General features: G+C 53.2%; 1 protein-coding gene across 1 annotated transcript in view; it reads left to right on the top strand.

The window, feature by feature from the left end:
* SARNP (SAP domain containing ribonucleoprotein) overlaps window positions 1-24,965 on the top strand; it is a 37,816-nt gene extending 12,851 nt beyond the window's left edge. The window contains exons 8-11 of the mRNA XM_019490849.2: window positions 532-557; window positions 1,912-1,980; window positions 20,830-20,919; window positions 22,727-24,965. Coding sequence (XP_019346394.1) covers window positions 532-557; window positions 1,912-1,980; window positions 20,830-20,919; window positions 22,727-22,768 — 227 coding nt within the window. The 3' untranslated portion in view covers window positions 22,769-24,965. The remainder of the gene's footprint in view (window positions 1-531; window positions 558-1,911; window positions 1,981-20,829; window positions 20,920-22,726) is intronic.
* The last annotated feature ends 1,715 nt before the right edge of the window (window positions 24,966-26,680 follow it).

The following is a 26,680-nucleotide window of genomic DNA, read 5'->3' as shown; positions in this document are numbered from 1 at the left end:
ACTCTCCATCCGAAGCCCTGAACCGGAGGAGCACGGCATGGGAAATGCACATGTCTGTTTCTTTGGTGGTTCAGGGCTATGCTTCCCTAGAGCCTCTTGCTTGCCTTTTAAGCACAGGTAGCAAAAGGCAGCCAATTTTTTATTTATTTATTTTTTTGTACAGTGCCAGTCTCCCACTGGCCTGTAGCTGAAGCCGGGCCCTTAACCTCCTCAGGGCTGCAATTTTTAAAGGAGCCTAAGCATCTTAACTCATTGGTGAGGAGCCCCGAGGGGGAAATGGAATCGAGCTTGAAATGACTAGTATCAGTCATGCAGCAAGATGCCATTAAAGGCAGGGTTAAAACAGACACCAGTTTCTCTCTCCCGGTCTGGTGTGTGGCCCTTTAGAAGGTGAAGGATGCCCACCCTGCTCTCTTCACTGTGGGTTGCCAAGGGGATCAGAGAGGATTCTGTTTAAAACAGTTCTTGCCATTTCTGATCTTTCTTTCTCTCTCTTCCCCCCTCCCCCCTCCTTTCCCCTCCCCATTGCAGGTCTGTCTGCAGACAGCAAACCCACGGTAAGGAATGTTTCTTGCTTATAATTATAGCTGCTCGGCCCTTAATCACAGTAACTTAAACATGTTCAGAACAGTTCCCTTCCCCAGAAATAAATGAACTGCCAAAATAAATGGGGGTGGATATGCTTGGGGCTGAGGTCATTAATAAAGTAGTTCACCTTAAGATTATACAGGTATTAAGTTTGCTAGGATGGCCACCTTTGTGCCAGGGCTTGGCCGCCTTTCTAAGCTGACTGCCCTCCTGGATAAGCTGATTTTAGACCCAAATGCCTGAAGGAATAAAGGCAGATATTTTATTAGCAGCGCATGTTAGCTCCTTGCTTGTGTGCCTGGTGCTCTGTCTTTGCCCTTTGCTTGAATTATTTACGCTGCTCCAGGAACAGAGATTGTGAACAGCCTCCAGTAAGTGACCTTTCACTTCTAATGTCCAAACCGTGCCCTGCTGCCTTGGCTCTCAGCACAAATGAAGGTTATTAAAATACAGAGAAGGTCGAGAGCTCTAAGTAGCCTGGGCAGCCAGCATGGTAACTGTGTTTGACCATGGAGAATTACTGGAAGATTCAGAGATTTCTTTGGTGTCTTGTATTGGGCCAACTGCCCTGATTCAGGCTTCTGTTTTTGGAAGGTATTTTTTCAACAAGAACTGATAAACAGGTTCCTGCCAAGGACTTCATTTTTCTCCGTGGCACTGCAGACCTCTTGTCCCTGAAGCCCAAACTGGGTTTCATTACATTGTAGGATATGGCTCCCAAGGGACGTCCTATTGCTGGAGGAATTTTAAGTTAGACCAGACAAAGCGATGGAAAAATAATAGGAGGTGGGGATGGATTTGGTCTCTTAGCCCTTGACAGCTGTGAAGGAAAAGCAGGCGGCTCCTTCAGAGGAGCAGTTCTTTGTTACGGGGATCCCTGAGGTCCGTGTTGGAGGGGCAGCCCATCTCTCTCCATGGTGCCAGGTGCCTGGGACTGCTTATGGTAACAGTGTGCTCCATGCATTTGATGCCCAGTAACGGGGTTGGGGGGCAGCACACTGGCACAGCTGTTGTATGCTGCTCCTTCCAGGGTGTGGGCTCCTGGCACCAGGGTCTATTGCTGAAGCTTGAGAGCAGGAAGTAGCCCTGAAAAAGTCTTTGGCAGCTTCATTTGGGGTGTGCTGTGTCCTGTCATGGGGTGCTGTGTCCTCACAGCTAGTGGGAGGGGTCCTGGCTGAGTCTGTCAAGGGAGTCTGGGGTGGGGAGCACTCACAAACCTGTCAGTGTAGGCTGGTCCCTATTTGGGCTTGTTTTTTGGTCTCCCTAATTTTAGAGGGAGGGCAGTGCATATTAACTGTTCTGGGGTTTCCTCTCTCTTTGCAGGTGAACATGGATAAATTAAAGGAGAGGGCCCAGAGATTTGGGCTGAACGTCTCTTCGCTTTCCAAGAAGGTAAGGCCTGTCAACCCCCCAGGAGGCTCTGTGCTCCTGCAGACCAATGCAGCAGTGATGCCTGGGGCCATGAGTGAAGCGCCTTGGCTTCAAAATCACCTTGATTCTGCTGTGCCTGAGCCCTCCTGTTGCTCCTCTCAGTGAGACTCAGCAGCACAGCTTCCCTTGTCTCTTTATTGAAATGTGGTTTGTATTTGGTCTGGGGCCAGCCCCACCCTGGTGGAGGTTGGGTGGATGGAGGGCTCTACTTGAGGGCTGCCTGCCCAAACATTTCCAGATGGGCAGGGAAGATGGTTCTGACACATCTGCCTGGCAGTGTGCAGGCTCGTCCTCTGCTGCAGAGTAGCTGGTGCTTCTGGGATGCAGGAACTCACAGCTGGAAGGTGTAAAAGTGACTTAGCGTAATTTGCCCAATGATGGGAAATGCTGGATGGAGCTCTGGGTCCTGTGGTCACAGGAGCAGATGGAGCACCCTGATGAGAGAAGCACAACTTCACTGTGACTGGAGGGATGGGATTTCTTTGGTGCCAGGGCACTGAGTGGACTGAAGAGAGCACAGTGAATGTGTGGAAGGAAAGGAGGCTTGTGGGGGCCCCATGTGTTGCCTGCATGATTGCTTCCTGCCCTGAAATGTGCTCTCATGGACAGGGGAGAAGAATTGGGCATCCTCTGTCTGGAGGATACGGTGCCCTGAGAAGGGTGGGAGGGGATCAGTTATGTGCCATTATGCTGGACCGTATGTATATGCTGGACCCACCCTATACATTTGGGGGGCACAGCAGTTGCCTTCCCTCTGGGGCTGGTTGCAGCTGGGACTTAACTGTTCCACCAAGCACAGAGGAGAAGAGAGTGCAGAGGCATCTTGTGACAGCGCGGTCGCCATGTAGTGCTGCGTTCCCCTCTTCTTTGAAAGAGCATGAGGCTGTGAGGAAGGAGCCTCTGACAGCTGCACAGAGAGAGGAGACCCTCTCCTGCAGGGCTTGGCCACTTCAGTGCCTCTGTTCCCTCAGCACGCATAAGCCAGCTGCTTTATTTTACCAGGCGCTGCAATCACGGAGCCGGAGAGTTCACTGATGTAGAAAATAACTGGTGTTGGAGGCCACTCGGCCCCTGTTCCTTTGGGGTGGGGGAGCTGGGCAAGTGCATTAAAGCTGGAATATGTGGAAGGGCAGGTCAGGGTGAGAGGCTGCTCAAACATCATTAACCCCGTCACGAGGCTCTCCCATTTTTCAGGAGGAATATATGCCTTGTCAGTGTTTATGGCCACAGCCTGCTTTGTCTAGAACCGTGATGTTGGCCTTAATAATCCTTACAGCTTCGGCAAGGGCCTGCCACAATTACTCTTTTTGCTCGTCAAGTTAATGCCACGTTGGGGCGAAGGCCAGCGCTATAGGGTGCTCTGTAAATGCAGATCTGGATTCGCTAACGAACAAGTCTTGTTGGTACAGATGGAGCTGTGCCGGGGTCAGAATCCTGCTCGCCCGACTCCGGCCTTGTGCCGTGACCCCCGAGCGGTGCGCTCGCGCCCTCTGCGGAGCCTGGTGCCCGGCAGGAATGTCAGCCCTCACCGTGCTCTGTCTTTTGTTGTTACTCTTGCTCCAGGAAGCAGAGTTCATGGGCTCAGAAGTGGCTTCTCCCACTGAGCGGAACACACTCTCACATTCCTGTGAGGAATATTATTGGTTACTTTAATTAGCCTGTAGCATTGTGCTTCCCACCTGGGTGTTCTTTATAGCTTTTCATTACGGAGGAGCCTGGCAGTTGTGAATGTTTACATGCATCTTGGCAGGTTTTTATGCCGTGCGTCGCAGTGAAAACTTTACAATAAACCATTGTCTCTGCAGAGCCACACTTCATTTCCTATTCAAATGGCTTTGGGCAAAGAGATGGGGTATGTTGGGAGGGGAGGATCGTAGCGAAGGGGGATTTCAGGCCTGCTGAGAGCAGGGAGCAAAGGCAGAGTGGCCGGGGGCTGGGAGCTCGACGGGCAGCTCCCCAACTGTCCCTCTGGGGTAAAAATCTTTCAAGTTTAAAATCCGCTTCCTTTCTGCCCAAAGGGGAAGGGGCCCCCTGGCACTCAGGAGAAACCTAGCGGGACAGAAAGGTTGGCTTTGGCGGAACAGCAGAGGCAGGTGCTCATTTGTTTCTTGGCAGCACAGGGCCATCAAATTAATTTTTAAAATAAATCAAGCAGGCGTTTATCTTCTCCCTCCCCCACCCTCCCTGCTGAGGCCTCCTGGTAAACTGCATGCTCTCTGACCTGGTGCTCCGTGCCAGCCCCCCGCACTTGTAAATTCCCCTCTCTATAGCAGCTGCTCCCTGTACCACTGGCAAGGCCTGGTTCCCCGGGGGGGGGTTCTAGCTGCAAGTTTGAAATGCGGCCTTAGTGCTGCAGAGGGAGCTGCCTGCTTCATACTTGTGCCACAGGAGCTGTTCTCCAGGAGCCTGGATTGCTTTTAATGTATAACATCACCTTGGAAGTCTCCTGCTGGGAGAGTGTTGCTACTAAATGGGAAGTGAGAGCTTTTGGGGATAACCTAAAAGCCTGAAGCCCTCTTGCTCCCTCCACCCCATGTTCCATTATAAAATACTTTTCTCTATCTGAGCAGGTGACTACAATAATTGGCTTTTCTATCATGTAAAGGCCTCCAAGTGCCTCATAAAGGAGTAGCCGATTAACCCACAGTCCCTCAGAGTTTACATCAGGAGGTAAAGTGACTGCTTCTTGGTTGTGCTGGGTGACCAGGGCAGGGTTGCAAACACCACTCGGGTCCTGGCTTCCAGGCCCCTGTACTGAACTGTGAGGGCAACAGGGGAGTCTCTGCTCTGGGTCTCTCGACCGACCTCCCCCCCCAGCTGTGCATTTGCACATGGGCTTCGTTGTCTGGTTGAGGCCACAGCCCATGGGAAGTGCTTGTTGTACAGAGCACCGTAAGGCCCAGGCGCTGTGTTGCGACTTGCTCGAGTGAGTTGGATGAGGGCTTCTGGGACCTCTTCCTGCCCCGGGAGAGTGCAGAGATGGGAAACACACCTGGGTTCTGCTCCCTGTTGGGTCAGTGGCTCATTGCATGCCTGGGTACATTGCTTTGCCCCTCCGTGCCCTAGCTTCTCCATCTGTAACGCAGGGAGGTTGCCAGACTCCTGTGGCTGCAGTGAGACTGGGCTCAGAGAGTGCCAGCCAAGTGCCAGTTTGCTTAGTAATCAGCAGTGACGATCTGGGATTAACAAGTTAGCACATGTTGGTCAAGCAGGTTGTCTTTGCATCTAGGAAGAGTTAATGTTTTGTTTTGTTTTGTTTTTAAACGTGGCTACCACTCACAGCTCCAAATTGATGCTGGCTTAATTCTCTTTTAATGAGGTTTTGTTTTACATGTGGCAGATGAGAATTATTGCGCTCATCGTCTGAGCTTAGCTGGACGGAGCTGGCAGGCTGAGTGTTTCCTGACGTTCGTACGGTATTGAGGGAGAGCAGGGGTCAGTCGCCCAAGAGAAAGTTTGTGTGTATACAAAATATCTAAATGAGAGAGAGAAAACAATTGGCTTAATTGTTTGGCTTCCAACAAGCTTATAATAACGTGCTGAGGAGGAATCCTGTTCCTGGAGAATTTCTCTGCCTGCAGTCTTTCCAGGCACCCCCCGCCAACGCCGGATGTGAAAATATTAACCACCAAGGAAGCAGAAGTGGGGGGAATGCTGATGTTGGCAGATCAGGAGGGAAAAACCAGCTCTGGAAGAGAAGCCGCGTCTAGCTATGCACCAGAGGCATTTTTTTCATGTGCAGCAAGATGTGCTTGGTTCTGCGGGGCACTCGTGGTGACTGCAAATGGCATTTGCTGGGCCGGCCAGGTGTCGGGTCAGGAGCTGTTCGCGGCAGTGTTTGAACACGCTCTTTCTAAAAGCCTCTCTCTGCTTAGGTGTTACATGAAGAGGAAAGCTCCCTGCCGACGTTTTGCAGGGAGACAGAGCTGCAAAGCTTTTCAGCCAAGCAGAGATCTTGGTTCAGGTCCCATCACTCTTCCCCTGTCCTGTTGGTTAAGCTTTCTCCTGAATGTCCAGCAGTCTTGTAGACCTTTTCCCCAGTTCATCCTCTTCACAGGGCTCTAACTCCACTTTCCACCACAGCAGCTGGAATCGCCCTTGAGACTGCCTCTCTGATTTCACCCAAATACCTTCTTTCCGCCTTCCTCAAGCATCTTGATTTCTGGATCCTTTTGGTACCACAGTGCTTGTGGTGCAGCCTGTGCAAAAGACACTACAGGGTAAGCATGGTCTTGCCTGTGCCCACACTGACCTGGCAGTGGTGCTGAGAGCCACGTGAGGGAGTGCACGTGGGTCAAGACTTTCGTCGCCTCCTCTGTGCCCTGCCCGCTAGCCCTTGCCCACCGCCGCTGCTGTCAGCACTCCAGACCTCTGCGCCATGTCCTGTTGCACCCAGCAGGTCTGAAAAATCAGCTTGCCGCAGAAATGTTTTTCTCCCAGAGTCCCAGGGCAGAGTGGGCTACAAAAGAGCTGGGATCTTGTGCCAAGGCTGGGCTGCGAACGGGAGCTCGGTGTGGCTGGTGTGGAAAGAGTCCCAAGGGCATTTCCCTAGCCCTGAAATTCTCATGAGATTGGATTTTAAATCTCATTATTTTTAGGTATTTGAATAAAAAAGCTGCTTTAGGTAATTTTTAGAGGATTTTCTGTCTCCCTCTGAGTTGGACTAATGGTAACTAAGGCGTCGGGATTTATAAGTGGAGGAATTAAAAATAGCCCTAGTTTAAAAAAAACAAAGACCCCTCTTCTGTAAAATGTTTAAACAATCTCCTTTCTGTACCGCACGGAGCGAGGGGCTGTGTGGCAGCATACGGGTCTTGCAGTGCTCCTGGGGGTGGTCTGCACAGTCTGTGTCATCTTTTGAGTGACACAGAGAAGTCCCTGATTCGTGCTGGGGGGGAACCCTGGATCCCAGCGCTGCGGATAACCACTGTTTTTGGAGCTGCAGCACATAGCAGGGTGTTGCTTCAGCCTGAGAGCCCTGGCACAGCCTCTGTCTCAGAAGCCACTGCCTGAGCAGCTCTGTGCAGAGAACACGGCGCTGCACGGCATCCCTGTCGTGAGCACACGCGATTGTGGCCCATGCTGCACCCTTGCCATTTGATGCTTTTTTGTTGCGTAAAGAGCCGAAGACATGAAACAGGCCAGTGACTCCTGTCAGTTTAACAGCAAGCCTGCATGCTGAGACTGCACGTCCTTGGGGACCAGGCCTGGCTTTGTTCTGTATTTGTGCAGAACCACGCAGAGCAAGATCCTGGCCATGCCTGGAGAGCGTTGGCACTAAGTACCCCTGTCGTGTAGGATGCTGTAGAGAATGCTGGCAGTGGAGCTTTCCTTTTTAGCAGCTGCTCCTTGTACCATTCAGGCCATATTGCATATATTAGCACCTCTTTTGTATCGTTAAACCAACTGCTTTTGTTGCCCGTGGGTGCCAGCTGCTGGCTCTGGGGCAGTCGCACCTGAAAGATGTTTCTTTTTTCTGGCTAGCTGATTTCCACAGAAGCTGAGACCCCTTTGCATGCTTCAGGGCAGGCAGATCTGCACTGTGACTGAGGTCTCTCATGGCAAATTATCATCCTTGGTGGAAGCCTCCTATTGGTGTTTCAACTCCTTCCTCCAGCATGTGATGAAACAAACCCAACTTTGCAGTGAGCCCAGCTCCATGCTCAACTTTGACCCAGATGTGTCATGGCAAGGCAGAGCTCTGCCGTGGGGGCACTGGCACCTCACTGGGTGCACTGGCGCCTCACTGAGTGCAGGGCTGAGCAGCGGCCTGGGGAAAGCTGGCGTTTGGCGTGTTAGGGGTTTGGGCAGGATACCCATGGCTCTCGTCAGTGCACAGTGCAGCATCCAGCTATGGCTCGGGCGTCCCCACGCTGCTCTCTTCCCCCCATCCCTGAAGAGGACGACGTCACCAGTTTCTGACTCGAGCTGTGAATGCAGGCCTGTTGGTTTAGGATAACGAGAAGTGACAAGGTGAAGAATAGTGCTGGCAGTCATGGCCATTTTAACACAAGGGTGCTGGAAGCTAGGCCTCCACCTCCCTGCCCCTGGGTCGCTTGGAGAAGGAGGCTCTCTACCTAATGGTCTGTGCATGGCCGCGTTGATGGTATAGGCTGCATGGGGAGTGGGGAGGACTAAGTGTAAGCGATGATTCGTTGTGTTGGGGTCCCCCTCCCATCCCCAACAAGTGCTTTCTGGACACAACACCCATGTACTTGGCTGCATTCATTCCCCTCTCACCCCCAAAATACTTTAGCCTCCTGTTTCTTCTCTCCTTGTAGTTCTTGTCTGTGTGAACCTTAGATTTCTGGTTTGGAAACTGGACTTAAGAGCAGAGTGGTGGGAGTTTAGGTGACCACTGGGTTTGCTGCTAAATACAATCCCACAGTGAAGTCCAGCATGAGATCGCCTCTGGACAGAGGCAAATCAATGAGCTGTCAAATGCAAGTCGCTGCAGTGCACTATGGCTCCACTTTGATTGGGACATCCTAGGTGCAGGGCAGCGTGGGGACCCATCCAGGATGGAGGAGTGAGATTTCAGAGCTTGGAAGAGCTAGCATTCAAGCAGGTAACAGGCTGGGGTAGTTGAGAAATGTGTAAGCAGGGCCGCTGGCCTCCTGACCCCAGCTGAGTGTGTGGTGCCTGGGGGATGGAAGGCTTGAAACCCAGCCAGCTGATGGTCTTCAGAGCGAGTGAGCAGAATGCCTTTGTAGGGAGCAAAGCTGAGCCTTGAGCAGCTGGGCAAAGCAATGCCAGCAGGTGTGACCAGGCATGGGGAAGAGATGTCCGAGTTGAGTTTCACCCCCACCGTCCTGGGTCCTCTAGACCTGCCAGAGGAATGAATGCGAATTTGGAGCCTCTCTACCAGGCGTGCTCGGCTCTGCCTAGTTCTTCGGGTGCCGAGAGTGGCTGTGGTTTGTAAAGGCTGGAATCTGAGGATTTGTCACCAGCGAAACTCTGAACACCGTGAGAAAAGCAAGGCTTTGCAGAAGGGTGCAGAATGCTTTCCAGAAGCTGCGCCAAGACCGGCTTAGCCCTGAGTGCATCACGCCTCTTTCTCGGTCACTGCTGGAGTGGCCGGCAACTTGGATGCACTGCACAGCTGTGGGTGCAGGATAAACAATGGCAAGGGTTTGCAATGCTGCCCCATATTCCTCTTTCTCTTCAGGCTTCATGTCCTGCCCTCTTCAGAACATCATTTTGCTGTCTTCACCTCACCGAGAGTTTAGTCAATACATAGACCTCTGGTTTAGTCTCAGCTCATCCAGTAGCTCTTTCCTCCCCTTACTGAGGTAGTCTCTTTAGGCCAGTGTTGCCTCGACCTTGAAGGTCCCGGTATGTGTCTAATTCAGCCCATGCTTTTGGTGTGGATCCCTCCAACTGTGAGCACTGCTAGGTGAACCGCAGTGTGAAGGACTGACTGTCACGATGAGCAGCGTTTTTCTTTCTCCATTTGTACTGGCAAGTCTCTGACGTTAGCCAGCATGTTGCTTGTATTCCCCTGTATTTCAGAGGTTGGACTAGAAAATCCCTCTCTCAGTTCTCATCAGGCGGTGGCCTGGGCTCGGTGGCTTTATCTGTTCCTGGATTCTGTGGTTGACGAGAGCCTCTGTGGGTTATGCCTGTTTTCTTTTCCTCTTCCAGTGCCCTCTAAATGATTCTGTGTGGCATGTTTCCACCAGATGTGGGCCAGACCAAGCCCCTGCACCAGACCGCTCTGTAGCCTTGGCGGGGCTCTCAGCTGCAATGTAACCTCTACAAACGTTCTCCCTCTGTAACAGACTGAATCAGCTCCTTCCCTTGGGCCTCAGGCCATCGAGCTGTGCCAGCCATCACTTTACACAGCGCCCAGAATGTGCCGGGAGTTTCAGATTCACAAGGGGCTTCTTTCCGAAACAACTCCCAATATGCAAGGCTGAAGAAACACGAGGCTGCGATGAAAAGGAAAAGGCCAGTAATTGCCTAGCTCTGGTTGGAGCCTTCCCTGACTCGTGCCCTGATTTTGCTCCGTCTTTCCCATTTGCAGCGGTCTCAACGTTCCTGGTAATTTAGCGTTTACCACCATTCCTTCCTCGGTGTTTATCTCCCCGTCTCCCCTCCTTGCCCCCTCTGCCCACACTTACACACACGGTGTCATCTTAGAAATAAATGACGAGAGCACTGTGAGGGTCAGCAGGACTCCTGCTCTTTTATTTACCCCTGGCGCCATTTGAAAAGGATTTGCGTCCCTAACAAACCTGGAGGGAGTGGTGAAGGGTTTGCTTAAAGCGAAGACAATGCAGGGGGGGACTCTGTGACCTCACTCTGTCCAGTCATCTGGTTCTTCATTTGTCCCTGCTGTGAAACAGAACTTCTCTTTTGTCTGTAACACAAATACATCTTTTCCCCACCCCCCCTTTCCCCTTCTATTATGGTTCAATCAATGATGTCATTATGTGTGCCATTCAGGGGCTCTTGAACCACTTGGCTGCAGGAATTTGGAGGAGTGACTGGGAAAGAATGGCAAACTGGGTGCTTGCTCTCAGTCTTCAAGAATCCATTCTAATTGAAGCCAGAGAAACAAAGTCAGGTTTCTCTTTCACCCTCTTCACCACAAAGGACGAAGTGGTGCGGGGGGGTGGAAGGGGGGGGAGAAAAAAAAAAAAGGAGAAAAACCTATAAGCTGAGAAGAGGAGAGAGCGTGCGCGCGCGCGCGGGGTGTGAGCGTGACCTGCAGCAGGCTGGTTTTTGTTTGGTTTTGTTTGAAATGTGCAGTGAAGTTTGCAATGCCAGCTGGGATGACAGCGCCAGCATCCCGGGCTCGCGATGAAAACTCAGTTTGCCACTTTGCCCATCGCTCTTGGAGCGAGGGGGGCTGAGAGACATCGCCGTGAGCCACACTTGGCTGCAGTTTCCCTCCTGACTAATGCGGGAGAGAGTCACTTTTTTTTTTTTCCAAGAGGTTTCCTGAGTATGGAAATCTACCGCGCTGTCCAGCTGCTCCGTTTTCAGTGGCTTGCTCTGATGTTTGGTTTGGAATCGAAGCCCCCTTTGGCTTCAGTGGGTTTAAGTGTTGTAGACCCCGATGGACCTTGTCAGATGTAACCAATCTGGAGCCTATTGGAGTTGTTAGGCAGACTCCTCCAGGCTGGGCTTCAGACCAGGCCCTTACAACTCTTCTCCCAGCCAGCTCAGCTGATGGAAAAATGCTGAGTCTCCGTTTCTCGAAAGCCTCTTGAGCTAGTTATTTAACGGAGGAGTGCATTGTTCCCAGCCTTCACCTCAGTGTAAGAAAGTGTGAGTGTGCTTCATGGAGAAATCAAGTAGTTGAAATCCCAGCAGCAGGTCAGAGCCACAGAATGGTCTGATCCAGATGGAGCTTTGTCAGTCTGGACAGGGTCAGGTCCACAGCTTTGTGGGGGAATGACTCCATGCGTGTCTGATGTGGGGTTTAAAACTCAGAGCTGTGTGTTTTGCTGGGTGGGTGTGTGGTTGGACTCGTGCTCCCCTTGTCCTTGAGATCTGGGGTTTAACGTAAACTTCTGTCCCCGATGGTTTGGCAACTCTGAACACATAAAATCCATGCCCTGCCTTTTCCTGCTACCAGAAAGGTAGAAGGTTGCTGGCAAATGGGGGGAGGCAGGGGGGAAGTGGCCCTTCAGGCCTGAATTGATGTGGAGGAGCAGTTGTTTTACTGTGTGTGATTCCTGCTTCCTATTCCACGGCAGAGAAATGTTGGCGGATGTTGTAGTGCAGTAAAGTGGCAAACGCTCGCAGCAGATGGTCTGTCTCAGCAGATGCTATCGGGTCTGTTTGATAGCAGTCGAGATGTTTTCAGAAGCTGCATGCTTTTTAACGCTGTGCCCCTGAGCACTTTGCATATTCAAATACTTGCTTTGCATAATGCCTTCCTACATTAACAAGGGCAGCCTATGGTCAGGGCACTGGGCTGAGATCTGGGAGGTGTCTAGTGCCTGAGCAGGGATTTGGGCTGGAGTCCCCAGAAGATCCCAGGAGAGTGCCCAAGCTGTGGGATCAGCCGCCCTTCCTTCCACCCTCCTCTCCTGTGTGCACGGCAAGCACTGGAGCCTGCAATTTCTTGGGGTTTGTATGGGATCCATCTCTGAGCCCTGGCTGTGCTGGCGGCCCCTCGGCACTGCCACAACGAACCAAGAGGTGTCGAGTGCCTCACTTCACCTCATGCAAAAGGGGCTTGTGGCAGCTGGAGGGAATTCATAGTTGCTGCTCCTCCCGCAGCTCCAGGCGAGTCGGTGTTCCTGCTTGGAAGATCCTGTTTGGTTTATAGATTAGTCCAAGGCCTCATGCTTACGCTCCCGGCAGCAGAACAGAGCTGTGTGGCGCCATTTGGTCTTTCTCCCATGGGCTGGTCTCTACATTTCATTCGCGTTTAGACTTAAAAGGGGCTGAGGTGACACTGGCAAATCTGCCCTTTGTCTCTTCCACGGAGCGTGGAGTCCCGGACATGGGTAGGGTGAGGGAGGGGGAGTTCTCTGGGACCTCTGTCCAACTCCAGACTCGGTTCTTACAAAGCCCCGCCAAGCCCTACGGAGCATGTGGGCGATCTGCACATGCAGCTGCCTTCGTCTGCCTTTTAAGTGCTTGCTCCAGCTTGATTTGGAAACCTGGGTGAGGGAGTAACCCCAGGGACACCCCCACGGACACTTCTGCACCCTCCCCCAAATTCATAAGTCATGTTGTAGAAGCAGCTGGTAAAATCTGCCCAGCCAGATGCAGCACAAGCCAAATATGATCCATGCTGCCCTGTCCCCTTGAAACGTTCTGTAGTGGGACATAGATGGAAATCCTCCCTGCCCACTGGGGTGACCCTCGCTGTGTGGCATGGCTGTTTCAATGCTTGTTGGTTTTGAACAAGGTAGATTTCTTTTTAAATCTGGGGCTCACATGAAATTCAGATTGCTCCTTTTAAGAGTCCAGCTAGACTCTTCCAGGGAAACCTTCCCCTGGGCCAAGGAGCTGAGGGTGACCTGGCCTTTCACTTAGTCAGGTGTAACTCTCTTAAATAGCTATTTCTGTCCAGGAATGCTTTAGGCGCCCGCTGATCTGTGGAAATTCTCTACTCAGGGCTTGGATCAGAATCTCTCTCTCTCTCTCTGTGTCTCTCTCTGCTGATCATCAACATGAGAGCAACGCTGGGAAAAGGCTTCCCTGTGATATGAAGGTGCCATTCATAGCTGGCTTCAAAGCCGGCCCCAGTCACTCTGGCCTTGTCCCGCACCTGAGACCAAGCCTTTTCGCTCAGCTATGTGGCATATGTAGAAATCTGTTTCATCCTCTGACGTCGAGGTCAAAGAATGCGTTTGAGCTTCAGTCCCTGCACTCTGGGAGAGTTGCAGGTGTACTCTTAGCACATGGCTGTGACTTTTTTTTTGCTTCCTCCCCCACTGATCCCATTTGGAGCAAGCATAAACTTCTGACTGTGAAGACTTTGGGGGTCTTGACACAGGAAAGCCTTAGAACTGCCAGCTGTCATCCACTCTTCTGGCCAGATCCAGGCTTTAGAAAGACATTAGCTTGGTTCTACCATCCTTCGCTTTCCTGACCTGTCTGCCTGGATTTATGTTGGGGAAAAAAAAAAGAGCATATAGGGCCTTGCTTTTTCTTCCTGACTGATATTGCAGAAGTGGACTTGCTGGAAGCTGTGAAGTTGTTTGTCAGCAAATGGGCAGTCCTGCGTACATTTCACTGATTTGCAGGGAGAGGTACCTGCCTGGACTCTGGTATAAATTACTCAGGAGGTTTTAGCCTCTCTGATGTCTTGTTCGTGCTCCATTGCATCAGTGTCCGTAAAAACATACCAGAAATTGTTCTCCTTTACTGTGACTTACACACCTCCTTGATTCATCTCTGGCAGTTATGAAGATTTTGATAGAAGACCTGATTACCTGAAAAACAACCTAGCTCTGGGGTTCAGCTGATGTGTAAGCTAGTCCTCCTCCGTAGGGGTGCCCTAGTGAGAAACCCCATGTGAGAGGGTGTAGGTCTGTAAACTTTACTGGGTTTTATGGTTTACTGAAAGGCAGGAAAAGGTGCAACATTATGCTGGGTGCTACAGGTCCAGACGTCAAGCTCTTGGATTCTGCTCCTGGTTTGCTCTGGGCCTTTCACTGAACCGTGTCTGCACCTCGGTCTGCTGTTGGCAAAGTGGGGATGCTCTGCTTGCCAGGAGAATCTGGTCAAATGTTTTTAATACTAGCTGTGGGACCCTTTGAGGCTCCCCACTGGTGGCAGCGTGTAGAAGTGGTACCTAGTTCTCTCCCTCATTATAGGGGAAGGGGACTGCAAATGTTCAGCGTGTCTTTTTAACAAGATCTTTGAAGGATCCCCAGTCACGCGTTGAGTCTTGGGAGTGTTCCCAAAGCTCGTTTCACTTCTGAGCAGGACTTGGGACCAGTGGGAGAAGAGTTGCTTGCCACATACGTTCCCCCTGCAGCTAGCTCTAGGTCTTGGGTGAAGCTGTGAGGCAAAGCTGGGGGCTGACAGTTGCGTTGCCTAGGGTCGAAAGGGGCAGCTTGAGAGCAGCCATGCGTTTGGGAGGAGTGGAGCAGGGGCAGGGCTTGGACCCATGAAGCCCACATCTCCCCGATTGTTCCTGCCCCGGAGATGAGCCGATCATGCGTAGCAGGAAACAAATATCCTTCGCGCTGACCTCCATGCAAGGCAGTTCCGGGGAAGAGTGCCGGGGTTTCCCGTTGCTTCCCATCTCCTGCTACATGTTTGCTGCTGTCCGTGCTCACGCTGACTCCAAAGAGTCTTGGAAGCAGTTGCCTAGAATTTGCAGGATGAGAGATCCAGGAGGTGTAAATACATTGAAATGAATTTCAAGAAGGTGGGGGTGACAGCTGCGCGTCCCAGGATTGGAGTGTTTCTGAGAATAAAACCATCCGTTGCTGTCATTCACCCTCTGGGTATGAAATTGGAAGCCCAGTTACCCTGGAGTGTTTTGTAACCTTTACCTTTTGGAGGTCAAGGCCATGTCATCATTAATCTACCATCGCCTGAAAGCCTCCAGGCTCTGCTTTTCATCCTGCCATCCGTCATGCGGCAGCAAGATGCAGGAGGGTGACCAGAAGGGTCCACTTTCAGCCACGCGCACAGGCAGGCACCCTCCTGCTCTCTCTGTACACGAAGACTTTGAGGATGAGATTACAGTCTCATGTCTGTATCTCTGCATCCGTGAAAAGCATTCCTTCCCTGACCTGGGTGCCCAGAATCTCTTTTTCTAGGGGACTTAGTTGACAGAGCAGGCCTCTTCACAATACAGAACTGTAAGGCTTGGCTTTTGGGGGCGCACATCTCACAGCAGCATGACTTTTAAACATGGGCCTATGGTTTAAAACATAGCTAATGTGCCCGCTTCTTGTCTGCAAGGCCAGGGCTGGTGGTGAGTCCAGCACGATACTGAAGCTCTGCATCTTTTTGATAACCTGTGGTCTGATGCCTGTGTAACCACACGTTTAGCAGTTTGAATATTTCCACATTGCTGCCATTGACTGCTGCTGTAGGTGGCTGGTTCTTCACCCTCGCTGCCTGCCTGTCACTGGTAATAAGCCCGTGACCACAGCATGGAACTGCCATTCCATAGCAGCTAGATGGAACTGCTGCAAATTAAACCTAGCCAGCTGAGGCTTGGGGTTGTTGCTGGGTCACTGGCTTGTCCGTCCTTGGTATCCAGGTCTAACGCTGCAGAGAAGCGCGTGTTAATATGTGGTGCAGTCTCCTGCCGTCTCCTCAGAGTTGGGGCTGCATGACTCTTTCAGCGAACATGGAGACCTCTGCCACTCTCAATAAAGAAGCGAATCCTTCGGTGGAGCTTGGAAGCGCTAGACCTGGCCACTGGGGACAGCAGATTCTAGCTTCTCCTGCTCTGAGCCTAAAGGCAAGCAAGGTCCCAGCAGAGGTGGAATGAGATTTCTGCTAGGAGCGGTCAGCTTGGTTTCACCCTCCTGTCTTCAGGTGCTGGGGATGAGCTAGCGGCAGAGACTGTGGGTCCCATGCTCTCGAGCGTCTCAGTGCACCTGGATCTACATCAGATGTGGGGAGGTCGACGTAGGGTTGCTGCACTTCAGCTGGGAGTAGGAGAGGATCAGAACAGGGAGGTCTTGTGGCCTGCGAACAGCAACCCAACTGCACAGTTCCTGAGCCAGGACTTTCCCACAGGGCATGTCCCTGTTACTTTCCACCGGGCCGCATGGCTGCACTGAGCAGGGTCCTTCCTGGTACAGCCAGGTCGAGACCTTGCGCCAGGCTGATGGGCAGTGCAGCCATTTGGTAACATTAAGCAGAACACGTTCACCCCTGCCCTGCTGCACTTGTGGCAGTGCCACTGCTAGTTTCCAAGCTAGTGTGCACAAGACAGCACTGCCCTTGCTGCATGGACAGATCCATCACAACTGTTGTGAGGCTGCTCAGGCCCTTTCCCTCACTGGCTGTTGCCTTTGTGCTCGGTGTTGGAAGGCAGTTTGGTCCCTGTCCCAGGTGCCTTGCAAACTACAGTCAAAAATAAGTCAGGAACATTATGCAGCCCCTGGACTGAATGACGTGATTCTCCCTGGCCTTGAGTGCTGCCTGCTCTCTCTGAGCTCGTAAGCTGTACAACTTGGAATCGAGTAGTCTTTGACAGCGTGGTGGCTTTTGGAGAAAGCGGCCACTTCACCAGGAAAGGGCCAAAAGCTTGCCAGGTTTAGAAGACGGCTGGTGGCAGATCTGCGTGGCAAGATGATGTGGTTATAGACAGGAGCGCTATGGTGAGCTGCAGGATGCATGCCCCAGCGGTCCCAGAGCTGACTAGATTAGCCACTTATTTCAATCCGAATGACAGGAAGCGCTGGGTTGAAACAGAGCCTGGGCAGCTGGATCCAGCGCAATGCAAACATACTGCGAAGCACGTCCCAAACTGCCTGTTCCTCACCGGCCCCCTTGCAACGGCACCACGAGGAGCCAGACTCTTGGGCTTGGAATCCTTCACAAAAGCTTTTTCTTCCATGTTTTATTTAAATATTTCAAACCCCCCCCCCCCCCCCACTCCACCCCCGAGTGTGAGCGTGGAGGGAGCAAGCCTGGAGCAGCCAGGCTCGGAAACGCAGCTGACACTCCCCTGGAAAGGTCAGCTTTCCCCACACATGCAGGCAGGCCCATTTGCACACTGAAGCGTGGCCCCAGGGCAGTACTGGGGCTTGATAAATGCAGAGATAGCAGCGTTTTGATAGAGTTAATTTTCCTCAGATGGGTTTCAGCACCCCATGAATCAAAGCCTGTCAGCGAGGAGCTCGAGACGGAGCGTAGTTGATTGTGAGCGTGTTTGCATCTGACACCGTCGTGCCAGGGGGTCAAGTGAGCGAGATCATTAGGAGACCGCTGATGCAGTGGGGCTGTGCTCTGGGCAGGGCAGCGATCGCAGGGTTGGGGGTGGCCGCAACACAAATAACGAACCTGCAGCCCCGTGTGGCCCAAGACCTGCCCACGTGTCTTGCAAAGGGCATGCATGGCTTTTGTTTCTGCTGAGGCTGTGATTTCAAGCCATTCTGCCCCCAGGGCTTGAGCACTGCCTCCATCACCCCCACACAGTGTAAGAGCCTGGCTGCAGAGGGTTAAATCGGGGCTTGGATTCCCCCTAGACAGGGTCAGTGTTTGCATTTTTGCCACCTTCTGGGCGTGTGGTGAGAGTTCTCCCTGCTCTCAAAGGAGCTGGTATCGGGCAAAGCAATGGATTAAAGCAAGAGGCCTGGGCTCAGCACTTCCCCTCTCACACACCCCTGAGCAGTCACTGAACTGCTGTCTCTCCTGCAAAATGGCACTGACCCTAATCCCTAGATCCCACCCTTATCTGCCTCCTCCATCCAGTCTTTGCCAGGGGGACGGTGTTACTCTGCACCTGTACAGCGCCTAGCACCACAAGGCCTGAGTGGAGGCTGGCTCTGCAGCAGGATCAATGATAGGCATAGCTGTGGGACACTGAACAAAGCAGGGGGGATGATGTGCCCAGAGAGGTCCTGAAGGATGGGGCAGCAGCTGCGCTACCTTTGCAAGGTATGAGCAGGAGCTGTTCTACGAAGGGACAGCTAGGGCTGAAGGCGGCACAGATCTGCTGCCCGGAGGGGCTGAACAGAGCCCTGACAAAGGAAGGAAGTTCACTGTCGTATTTAGCGAGAATTATTCCAGCCAAGTGTGTAAATGCACAGAAACAGCCCAGCCTGCTCTTTGGCCCCGGCCGCAGGCGACTTCCTACAGAGCCAGAGCTCGTGAGAAATCGCTGTGTTTGCAATTAAAACTTTTCAGTCACCCCTGTTGCCACAACACGCAGAGATGTCATAATTAATAACCCTGAGCCGGTTGCTATGGTGTCACTGAGGTAAGGTATTGACATAACGAGGGGAGGGCTGTCTTGCCACTCGGGAAAGGGGTGTCAAGTGTCACTTTTGTCATGAAAATCGGCCGCTGCGCTGGTGATGTCAGCGGGGCTGTTCTGCGCGTTTGCATCTGAAATCAGCTCTCGCCGCATCCCAGTGGAGCCCTCTTCTTGGTGCGCCCTTGTCAATCCAGCCAGCACATCGGGCAGGAGATGTTTGACGAGGAGTATCTGATTCCCGCTCGGCCTCGGACAGGCGCCCTCCTGGGTTCTTGTTCTCACCATGTGACTTCTTAGCCAGCCTGACGGACGACTGCGTCCATACCCCATTTCCCTAGTATGCATCACAGAAGTGGCAAGTTGCGCATTTAATTAGGAGTTTGTTGAGAGCTGCGGTACAGCAGGGCTTTAACGTGCTTCCTCCCTTCCTGTCTCTCCACAATGATGGCCCTTCTGCTCCCCACCTGTTGATCGGGAGTGTGCTGGTTAGGGCCTCCACGCGATCAAGCTCTCTAATAACAAAATGTAAGGAAGGCGACAGGAGGGGGATGTGAAATGTACTTAGTGACAAGAGAGGGAGGGGAAATGATAGGAGGGCAGCAAAGTAATGGCTAAGCTTCATTGAGGAAAGGGACTGAAATAGCCAAGGCTAGAAATAATTCCCCAGAATATGGATGTGATGAGATTTTTAAGGGTAATGCTGTGTCTTACGGAGAATTTGGAGAAATACAGGAGTCAGGGGGTGCTGATGGACATCAGTAACGGAGCACTCGCTCAGACTGAAAATAAACTAAATGGGAATTACAGAGCTGGGCTGAGTGCAGAGCAGGTGATCTCCAAATGAATGTGCTCAGAGAGGAGAGGCGCCCTGTGCAGTGAACAGACAGTCACCTTGATAGGGAAAAAATATGCTCGGGGAGTGTAGGAGTTGCTGTGTGGTGGGCCTGGCAGCTGCCTTGGCATTTGGAAGACTGTCAGAGCCCTCAGGTCCAGTCTCTGCCACGGGTGACCATTTCTCGTCCTCCCTTTGGAAACCATCCTGCCTTCAATCCCCTGCAAACCAGCGGATGGTTCCTCAGAGCACCACCAGTGACTGAATTGTGTCACTGAGTTAGACCTTCCCCTTAAAGGGGTTCCCTCTGCCTGAGGCTCCTTAGTGGGGAGTTGCACTCCTGCTGTCCGTGCTCCCTCGCTGCTCTGGTTACAGAGAGAGTCCCCTTGATCTTGGGAGCTGCCCCTCCAGCACCCTTCACTCATGCTGTTGGGATCACAGGAGTCCAGGGCGATGTTTCTACCTTGCTCGAGTGTGTTGTAAACGATAAAGACTCGTTTTCTGCCACTGTGTTGCGTTGCTGTAGCTGAATGAATTCCACGTGCTGTTTTCCTCCCTGTCATGCTGCACTGTCTCTTCCTGGCTCTGACCTGTCCTTTGACTTGGCTGTTTCATGCAGGGAAGGTGGAGGGTGAAGAAGCTCAATGGAGGGGATAAGATAGAGGCCTCTAAATCCATGAAGGGTGTGGACCAAGTAGATGGGAAACTGTTGTTCCCCAAGTCCTGGCATACTAGAAGTAGGGGGCACCTGCTGAAATGAGCAGGTGACAGGTTTAAAACTAACAAGAAAAAGGTACTTTTTTACCCAATGCAGAGGTAATGTGTGGATTTCATTGCCATGGCGTGGTGGAAGCAGAGAGCAGAGCCAGGTTCAACAAGGGGCTGGATGAATTCAAGGCTGGTCCATCTATTCATAGCTGTTGAGCAGAGTGGTGGGAGATGTTTCCTCTGGCATCTCTAAACCTATGCTAGCGTTGAGGGTGTTCTAGAGATACCCAGTTCAGTGTTCTCCCTGTATAGCATCCACCTCTGCCACGGTTGGAGATTGGGGGAGACAGAACATGGGCCTGATCTGGTCTGTCCCGATGATGCCCTTGAAAGAGAGGGAATGCAGGGGTTGCAGAATGGATCTTGCCATTTCATTTATGGGGCTTTGTGTCTTCCTCTTGCATGTCTGGCACAGGCCATCGTTTGGAGCCCAGTCTCTGGGCAGCCGTGGCTTGACAGGTCCCAGGCAGGACCTGTTCCCACAGCCGCCTTCCTGCCTCCTCCTACAGTGCTCCAAACAAGCGGGGTTTGCTCCTCCTGGCTGGCTACTGAGGTCTTGTTTCCATGCTGAATGCGCCTCTGGAGGGTCTTGTTAGCAGCACTGCAGCACCTCCCTTGTGGATGATGCCCCTCGCAGAGCAGCATCATGAGGATTAAGAGCCTCTGCTCTCTGCATTGCTGTCAGTCCCCCTGCTCCTTCTTCGCTGTCCCTCTTCTCCATGCTGCTAGGGGGTCTTTCAGGAAGATGAACCATGGGGAGGAGAGGAGGAACACAGTAAAACCATTAAAATGATCTGTTTTGGCCTTACCAGTAAGTTAAACCTTGGCCCTTCTTTCCACCCAGAGTGAGGATGATGAGAAGCTGAAGAAGAGGAAGGAAAGGTTTGGCATTGTGACAAGTTCAGCCGGGACTGGAACCACAGAGGACACGGAGGTAAGAGGCTAATGCCAGAGAATGGAGGATGTGTGGGGTTGCCCAAGGAATGGGGGGCCAGGCAGACAGCTAGGAGAACCGCCTGTCCCTTCAGGTGGCCCCGTAACCCTGCATGGCAGAGGCCTCGCTGCCCGCACTGCCCCAGCCCACAGGGCCTGAGCCGCTAGTGACCCTGGGATTCTTGCCGAGACTACAGCGATGAGATCTCCTGAACGAATGCCCACCCGGCCCCTTGAGGAAGAGCACTGGCGCCATCTGCTCTGGCTGTATGCTTTGTAGCTCCCAGCTCCGCTCTGAGAGCTGGCATGAGCTCGTAGTCTTGCAGATTGTCAGAGATGCCTGCAGGGAACTTGCAGGTATTGCCCTGGTGTCTTCCTCCCCTTACGTGTAGAGCAGCTTTTCTATCATCATCCTGTCATGTCCTCAGTGGATCCATCTCTCTGGGAACCCTTTGTATTCTCAGGTTTTGTCGGTTTGGCTTTGCTCTGTCATACGAGCCTTGCGCATTTTGTAAGGGAAAGAGGAAGGAACGAGGCGCAGTCCGGGAATTGCTCATAGACCTGGCTCTGCTCATCATGTTCCTTGTTTGCCTTAGACATCTGTTCTGCTGCTGCATTTTTGGCCTGACTGGGTTTGTGAGCTCCTTGGGGCAGGGGTCCTGCCTTTCATTTATGGGGCGTCGTGACTTTCTTTTGCGTGTCTGGCACAGGCCATGGTTTGGAGCCCGGACTCTGGGCAGCTCTGGCATGGCAGCTCCTGCGTTCCTTTCCCACACACCACCCTCGCTCGGGGCCTACAGGCTAATGCTCTAGCATAAATCAGGGGGGGCCAGGACCCTGTTGCTCCATACAGAGGGGCTCCTGGAGGTGAATTCTGCTTTTCACAATTGAGTGCAAAGACTGAGGGAGGGCAAGCGCACAGGGGTCTCCGAAGAACTGTAACCAGATGGCTTCTGGGTGGGACGCAGGAGAAATGGGTTTTGTTTGCTCCCCCGGAGCCAGCCCGGCCATGCAGGTGGGGCTGGGGGCTTTGTTGTTGTGTCGCTCAGCTTCTGGCAAAACGTTCCTCCCACCACAGTGCTGCCCGGCCTTCCCAGCCCTCCGCAGTGCCTGGAGAATGAGCCCCCTGTTCGGTCCACGCGGAGGGGGCGGCCGGGGGCGAGGGGCTCTGGGCTTTTCCGTTAGGTCACTCCGAGATTGTGCCTGGAACAAAAAGGTCTTTTACTTGCATTGTGCGCCCTCAACAGCACCTTCCCCTGGAGATTCTTGATTAGGGCTTCTGCTGCCCCCCAGGCTATTTATCCTGCTAAAAATGAAGATTTATACGCCCCTCGTGTGTCGACTTAGAGGCGTATCTGAGAGATGCAGTAGTACATTTAATGCATTTTAGTGTGTCCCTCTCACCTTTCCAGTGAATGGAAGAGTGTTAACCCTTTGCCCTTTTAAATTTCCCACCTCCCCACTGCCTGGAAGGGTTTCTAGGCCTCTGAAGTGGTCATTGTTCCTAGCTCAACCCTTTTGTAGCATGTTGCCAGCAAGGCAAAGTAACTGTAGCAGCACTGTATCTCAGGCACTGTATATACAGCTTTGGTTCAGGCTCCGTTGATACCCGCGCCGGACCAGCTCGGAGCTTCTCACCAGACATAGCTGTCAAACACCCTCCTGAGCTCCATGCCATGGCTGGGGCTGTGCGCGCCAGGGGCATTCTCTCCCGTCAGGGGCTCTGGTGTGCTGCTCAGCTCGTGGGGTGCAGAACCACGGATCTGTCTTGTTCAGGTTTTGATTTGTCTTTTAATTCCTCTTTGCAGGCAAAGAAGAGGAAAAGAGCAGAGCGCTTTGGGATTGTCTGATGTCAGTCCACTTTAGCCTTTCCCTGTTTGCGGTGTGTCTCCTCTCTCTCTCTATCTCCCCCCCCCCCCGTCTCATGCACACCACAGACCTGTTCTCACACACACACCACTCACCTGTCTCTTAGGTCTGGTAAGGAGTACAAGCCGTTCCCTCAGGACCATCCCTTAGAGAATCCCCAGTAGCTGTTCAGTTGCACTGCTTGTTGTTTCCCATTGTGAAGTTCGAGGGCAGCACAGGGCAGCACGCTCAACCCCCCCTCCCATGCTCTCGGCGCCTGCTCCCCCAAGCCCTGGCTCTGTCCCCTCTGCTCATGCAAGGTTCACAGCTGGAGCAAGGGGTCACCAGCTATTCATGCCCACTCTGCGCTGGCACAAATGCCTGCCCACAGGGGAGGGGGAGGCGTCAGGTTCCTGCTGGTAATGGAGACTCTTGCAGAAACTTGGGATGAGAGAAGGACAGTGCCCCCAGAGCCATGTGCTGCCCTCGCTGTCCTCTGGAGACCTACCCCCTGTACAGAGGGACAGGTTCTGCTGTTGAAGCAGGAACTCCCTGGGGCCTCCTTTTCCCCTTCCACAATAGCTGCTCTTCTGGGTTGCCCAGAGCAAAGACGCCGTCCCTTCCTGCCTTCCTTGGGCCACGGCTATTATGTCACCGCTCAGTCAGGAAGTGCCTCCCAGGAGCCTGAACTAGGGGAATCGAGTTGCGTTTCCCGGGTTCCTGCTGTGGTGGTCCCAGTTCCTGCTGTGGTGCTGGCCTGGGGATGGCCCGTCCAGCATATGGCCTGGTATCACCCAAAGGTTGGAGCTGTGATTCTTGGCACACGTGGGCTTTCACCCAGCCGGGCGCTGGTGGCCTGTTCCCAGGGCTGACCCAGCAGGGAGCTGTGTCAGAACAGAAGCTGGTGAATTCAGACCAACATCCTGTGAACACCCCCACCATTGGCCCCTGGCTCCCTGCCTCTCAGGGCTGCTCTGCAGCTCCTGGCCCTTCGTATACATTTTTAGGTTTCTTTTAAGGTCAGCAATCCATTTCTCTTCTCTTTGCCCCATCCCCTTTCCAACAGCACCCATGAATTTTTGTCCTGCTCTGATGCCCAGAATCACGCCATTAGGCTGACTGGCCCCTTGCGTGCTCCCACACCAGCCGGTAACGTTTGTCCTCGCTGCCCCATGCCTCGTCCAGTGGGAAGGTGTCAGCATCATCCTGTCGGCACTATTCCAGGAGAGGCTTCTGCAGCTGAGCTTCCTTCGGGCCCTTCGCTCTTCCGTTCTCCCAGCAGCATTGCTTTGAGAGGGCTAACATCAGGCCAGGGGCAGGAGCAAAAGGTAGCAGGGCAGCAACTGGGAAGCACCTTTTGTCCTGCCAGCATCTCCAGTTGCACTTTCTGCCTGTGAGGACTGTTGGATTTGATGCCCCACGTGAGTGGAGCGACCGTCTGAGCAAGGAGAGTTCTTGGGTCTGTGCTTCATGACCATGCCCTGATGCCCACAGCTGCCTGCTGCCAGCAAGTAGTCATGTGGTCCTGCTCTTCTTGATGAAACGCCCGGGCCCCTGCTGTATCTTCCATCTTGTGTTGCTTTTCCCCGCCAAGGGCTTCTATCCCAGCCTCCCAGAGTAGCACAAGAGGCAGATGGATGCCTCTTGCAGCAGGGATCCTGCCTCCTTGAGATTTGCAGCGTGGGATTTTTAATTCTGACCTTCCTGTCTGCTTGGAAGATGCGCCCGCATTGCCTGCCTTCAGCTCCCTTCAGTGTCCATGGACAGCAGCCTTGTACAGGAACGAGCGCGTTGGAACTTTCTACCCAATTCTTACCGAGCAATATCTATTTTGTGTTTAAATGTAGATGTCCCCTGCTCGCTTTCGCTTCGCTCCATTCATGCCCGCTCCTCCGTCCGCCTTCTGGGAGTCCACGCAGTGGCTCCGAGCTCTGTTGGCTCTCCCCGGGGGCGGCTTCCGAGTACTGACGTGGGTGTCTCAGGGTGTTGGTGGTTGAATGACTTGGGGGGCCCCCTGCCCCTCCCGGGTTTAACGTTCACAACTCGATTCTGATTTTTTTTGTAGATCGGATTTTGTAACGTGTTTTTTCTATACGACTCATGACTTCTGCTGGCTACTTGCTTGAAATGTTTTGTCATGTGCCAGGTCAGATTGCGTTTTGTTCTTGGTTTCATAATAAAACTGCTGCTTCCAGGCGATGTGCGGCTCTTGCTCGCTGCGTCCTACGTGGTACCACGACGCTCTTGGCTCTGAGAGGGGTTGGAGAGGTGCTGCAGGCTGCTGGTGTGAGCGGATCTCCATAGCCCGGTGCCTCACAGAATCCTTGCAAAGTCCACGGAAACCCCAGCTACCAATGTTTTGTGTGTTATGCCCCCTCTGTACTAGTGGAAATGACTCCCTCCTCCTCTCTCCAGCGAGTCAGAGCACTGGGCACCTGACAGCTGTGGTTGCTACCAATCCTGCATCAACTGTCCCGAGCCGGTGCTGCCAACTCCTTGTGTCGCAGACGAACACAGCTCTTCGTCCAGTTCTGCCTCCCTGCCACGGCCATTGGGTGCAGGGTTCCCATCTGCCCCCTGTTGTAACATAGTTTGTCTCAGAGTTTTGTGCTTGTCAGGGGGCCGAAAGGTAGGGTCCGGGCAGCACTGGCATTTGGTGCCCAGAAGTCAGGTGGAGTTTCGGTTCTGGTGCGGGGCCCACGGGGAATGCAACTCTCCACTGGGGTTCTCAGTGGGTCTGGTGCTTCAGGTCTCTTCCTTCGCTTTGCTGGGGGGTGTTGGTGAATGTGGACAGTTCAGGAGGGTTCTGGTGGCCATTCCCCTCTTAGTAGGTAAGTATTTGCAAAGGCGGCAGTGCACAGGGATGAAAGGACTCTCCTAAGATGCCTTGCAAGTCACTGACCCAGCGCCCAGGAGCTTCCACTCCAGCCTCACCTCTTGATTCCTTCCGTCTTTGGCTCCAACCACTAGTCCACACTTTCAGAGCTGGAAACAGGACCCAGGTGTCCCAGGAGTCCTGCACTGGAACCCCTGCTGCCTTGCGAGCCCAGCTGACGCTCCCTCGGCCATATGGCACTGCTCCCTCAGCCGGGGCCCATGCTGCGGGTGGGGAAGTGCAGGACTCCTCTCTCTCCTTTCTGGAGGTATCGGGGTCTGCGTGGCCTCTTGCCCCCCACCCCATGAGGACCTCTGTCTTCTTCCCTGCTCTTGCCCCCCCAGCTCCCTCGGTTGCCTCCCTTGCTCCGGCTGGACCTCCTTTGGCTGTGGTACTGCTCTGCTGCTGAATGCCGCTCTCCCTTTGCCTGCCTAGAAGCAACTCCTGCGTGCTGAGCCCTGCCTCAGCAGCCGGTTCCCCTTACGCTTTGAGGGCATCACTGGTGCCCCGGAGGATGTCCCTCCCCCTGCTATTTCCCCTTGGTTGGGGGGGGCGCATTTATTTGGTGGAGGACACTACCTCTTTTACAGGCTGGGCTTTCCCCTCCTGGCTGCGGGGGGGAGAGTCGTTCTAATCACACTGTGTTTAAAACACCACCTAATTTATTTTTCCTCTCCAAGCTGGGGGCCGCTCGTGACTAATTTGGGCTGAATAGGCGGAGAAAGAAAGCAGCGGGCACACAATGAGCAGGGGAAAGTGTGGGAAAGGGAGCGAAAGAAAAGGAGGGCCGGGGCTTTTAGCGTGAGAGCTGGTAACGCCGCCCAGGGCCCAAATTCAGCATGAAGTCACTTTTCACTGCAGACGCTTGGGCTGTAAAGGCGAGCAGGACTCTAGGTCAGCCCCGCGGGGAGGGCAGAGGAGGGGGCAGGGGAGGGAGAAAGGCGGGTGCCTGCGCCTTGGGGAGGGGAGGATGATGGGGTGAGATGCGTGGGGCAGCAGGGAGGAGAGAGGCCAGTGTACGCATCCCCTGTGCATCGTC

The sequence above is a fragment of the Alligator mississippiensis genome, chromosome 15 (assembly GCF_030867095.1).
Source record: "Alligator mississippiensis isolate rAllMis1 chromosome 15, rAllMis1, whole genome shotgun sequence".
In the NCBI taxonomy this organism is placed as follows: domain Eukaryota; kingdom Metazoa; phylum Chordata; order Crocodylia; family Alligatoridae; genus Alligator; species Alligator mississippiensis.
Note: the sequence above shows the minus strand (reverse complement) of the source record. Positions and strands in the feature narration are given on the sequence as shown.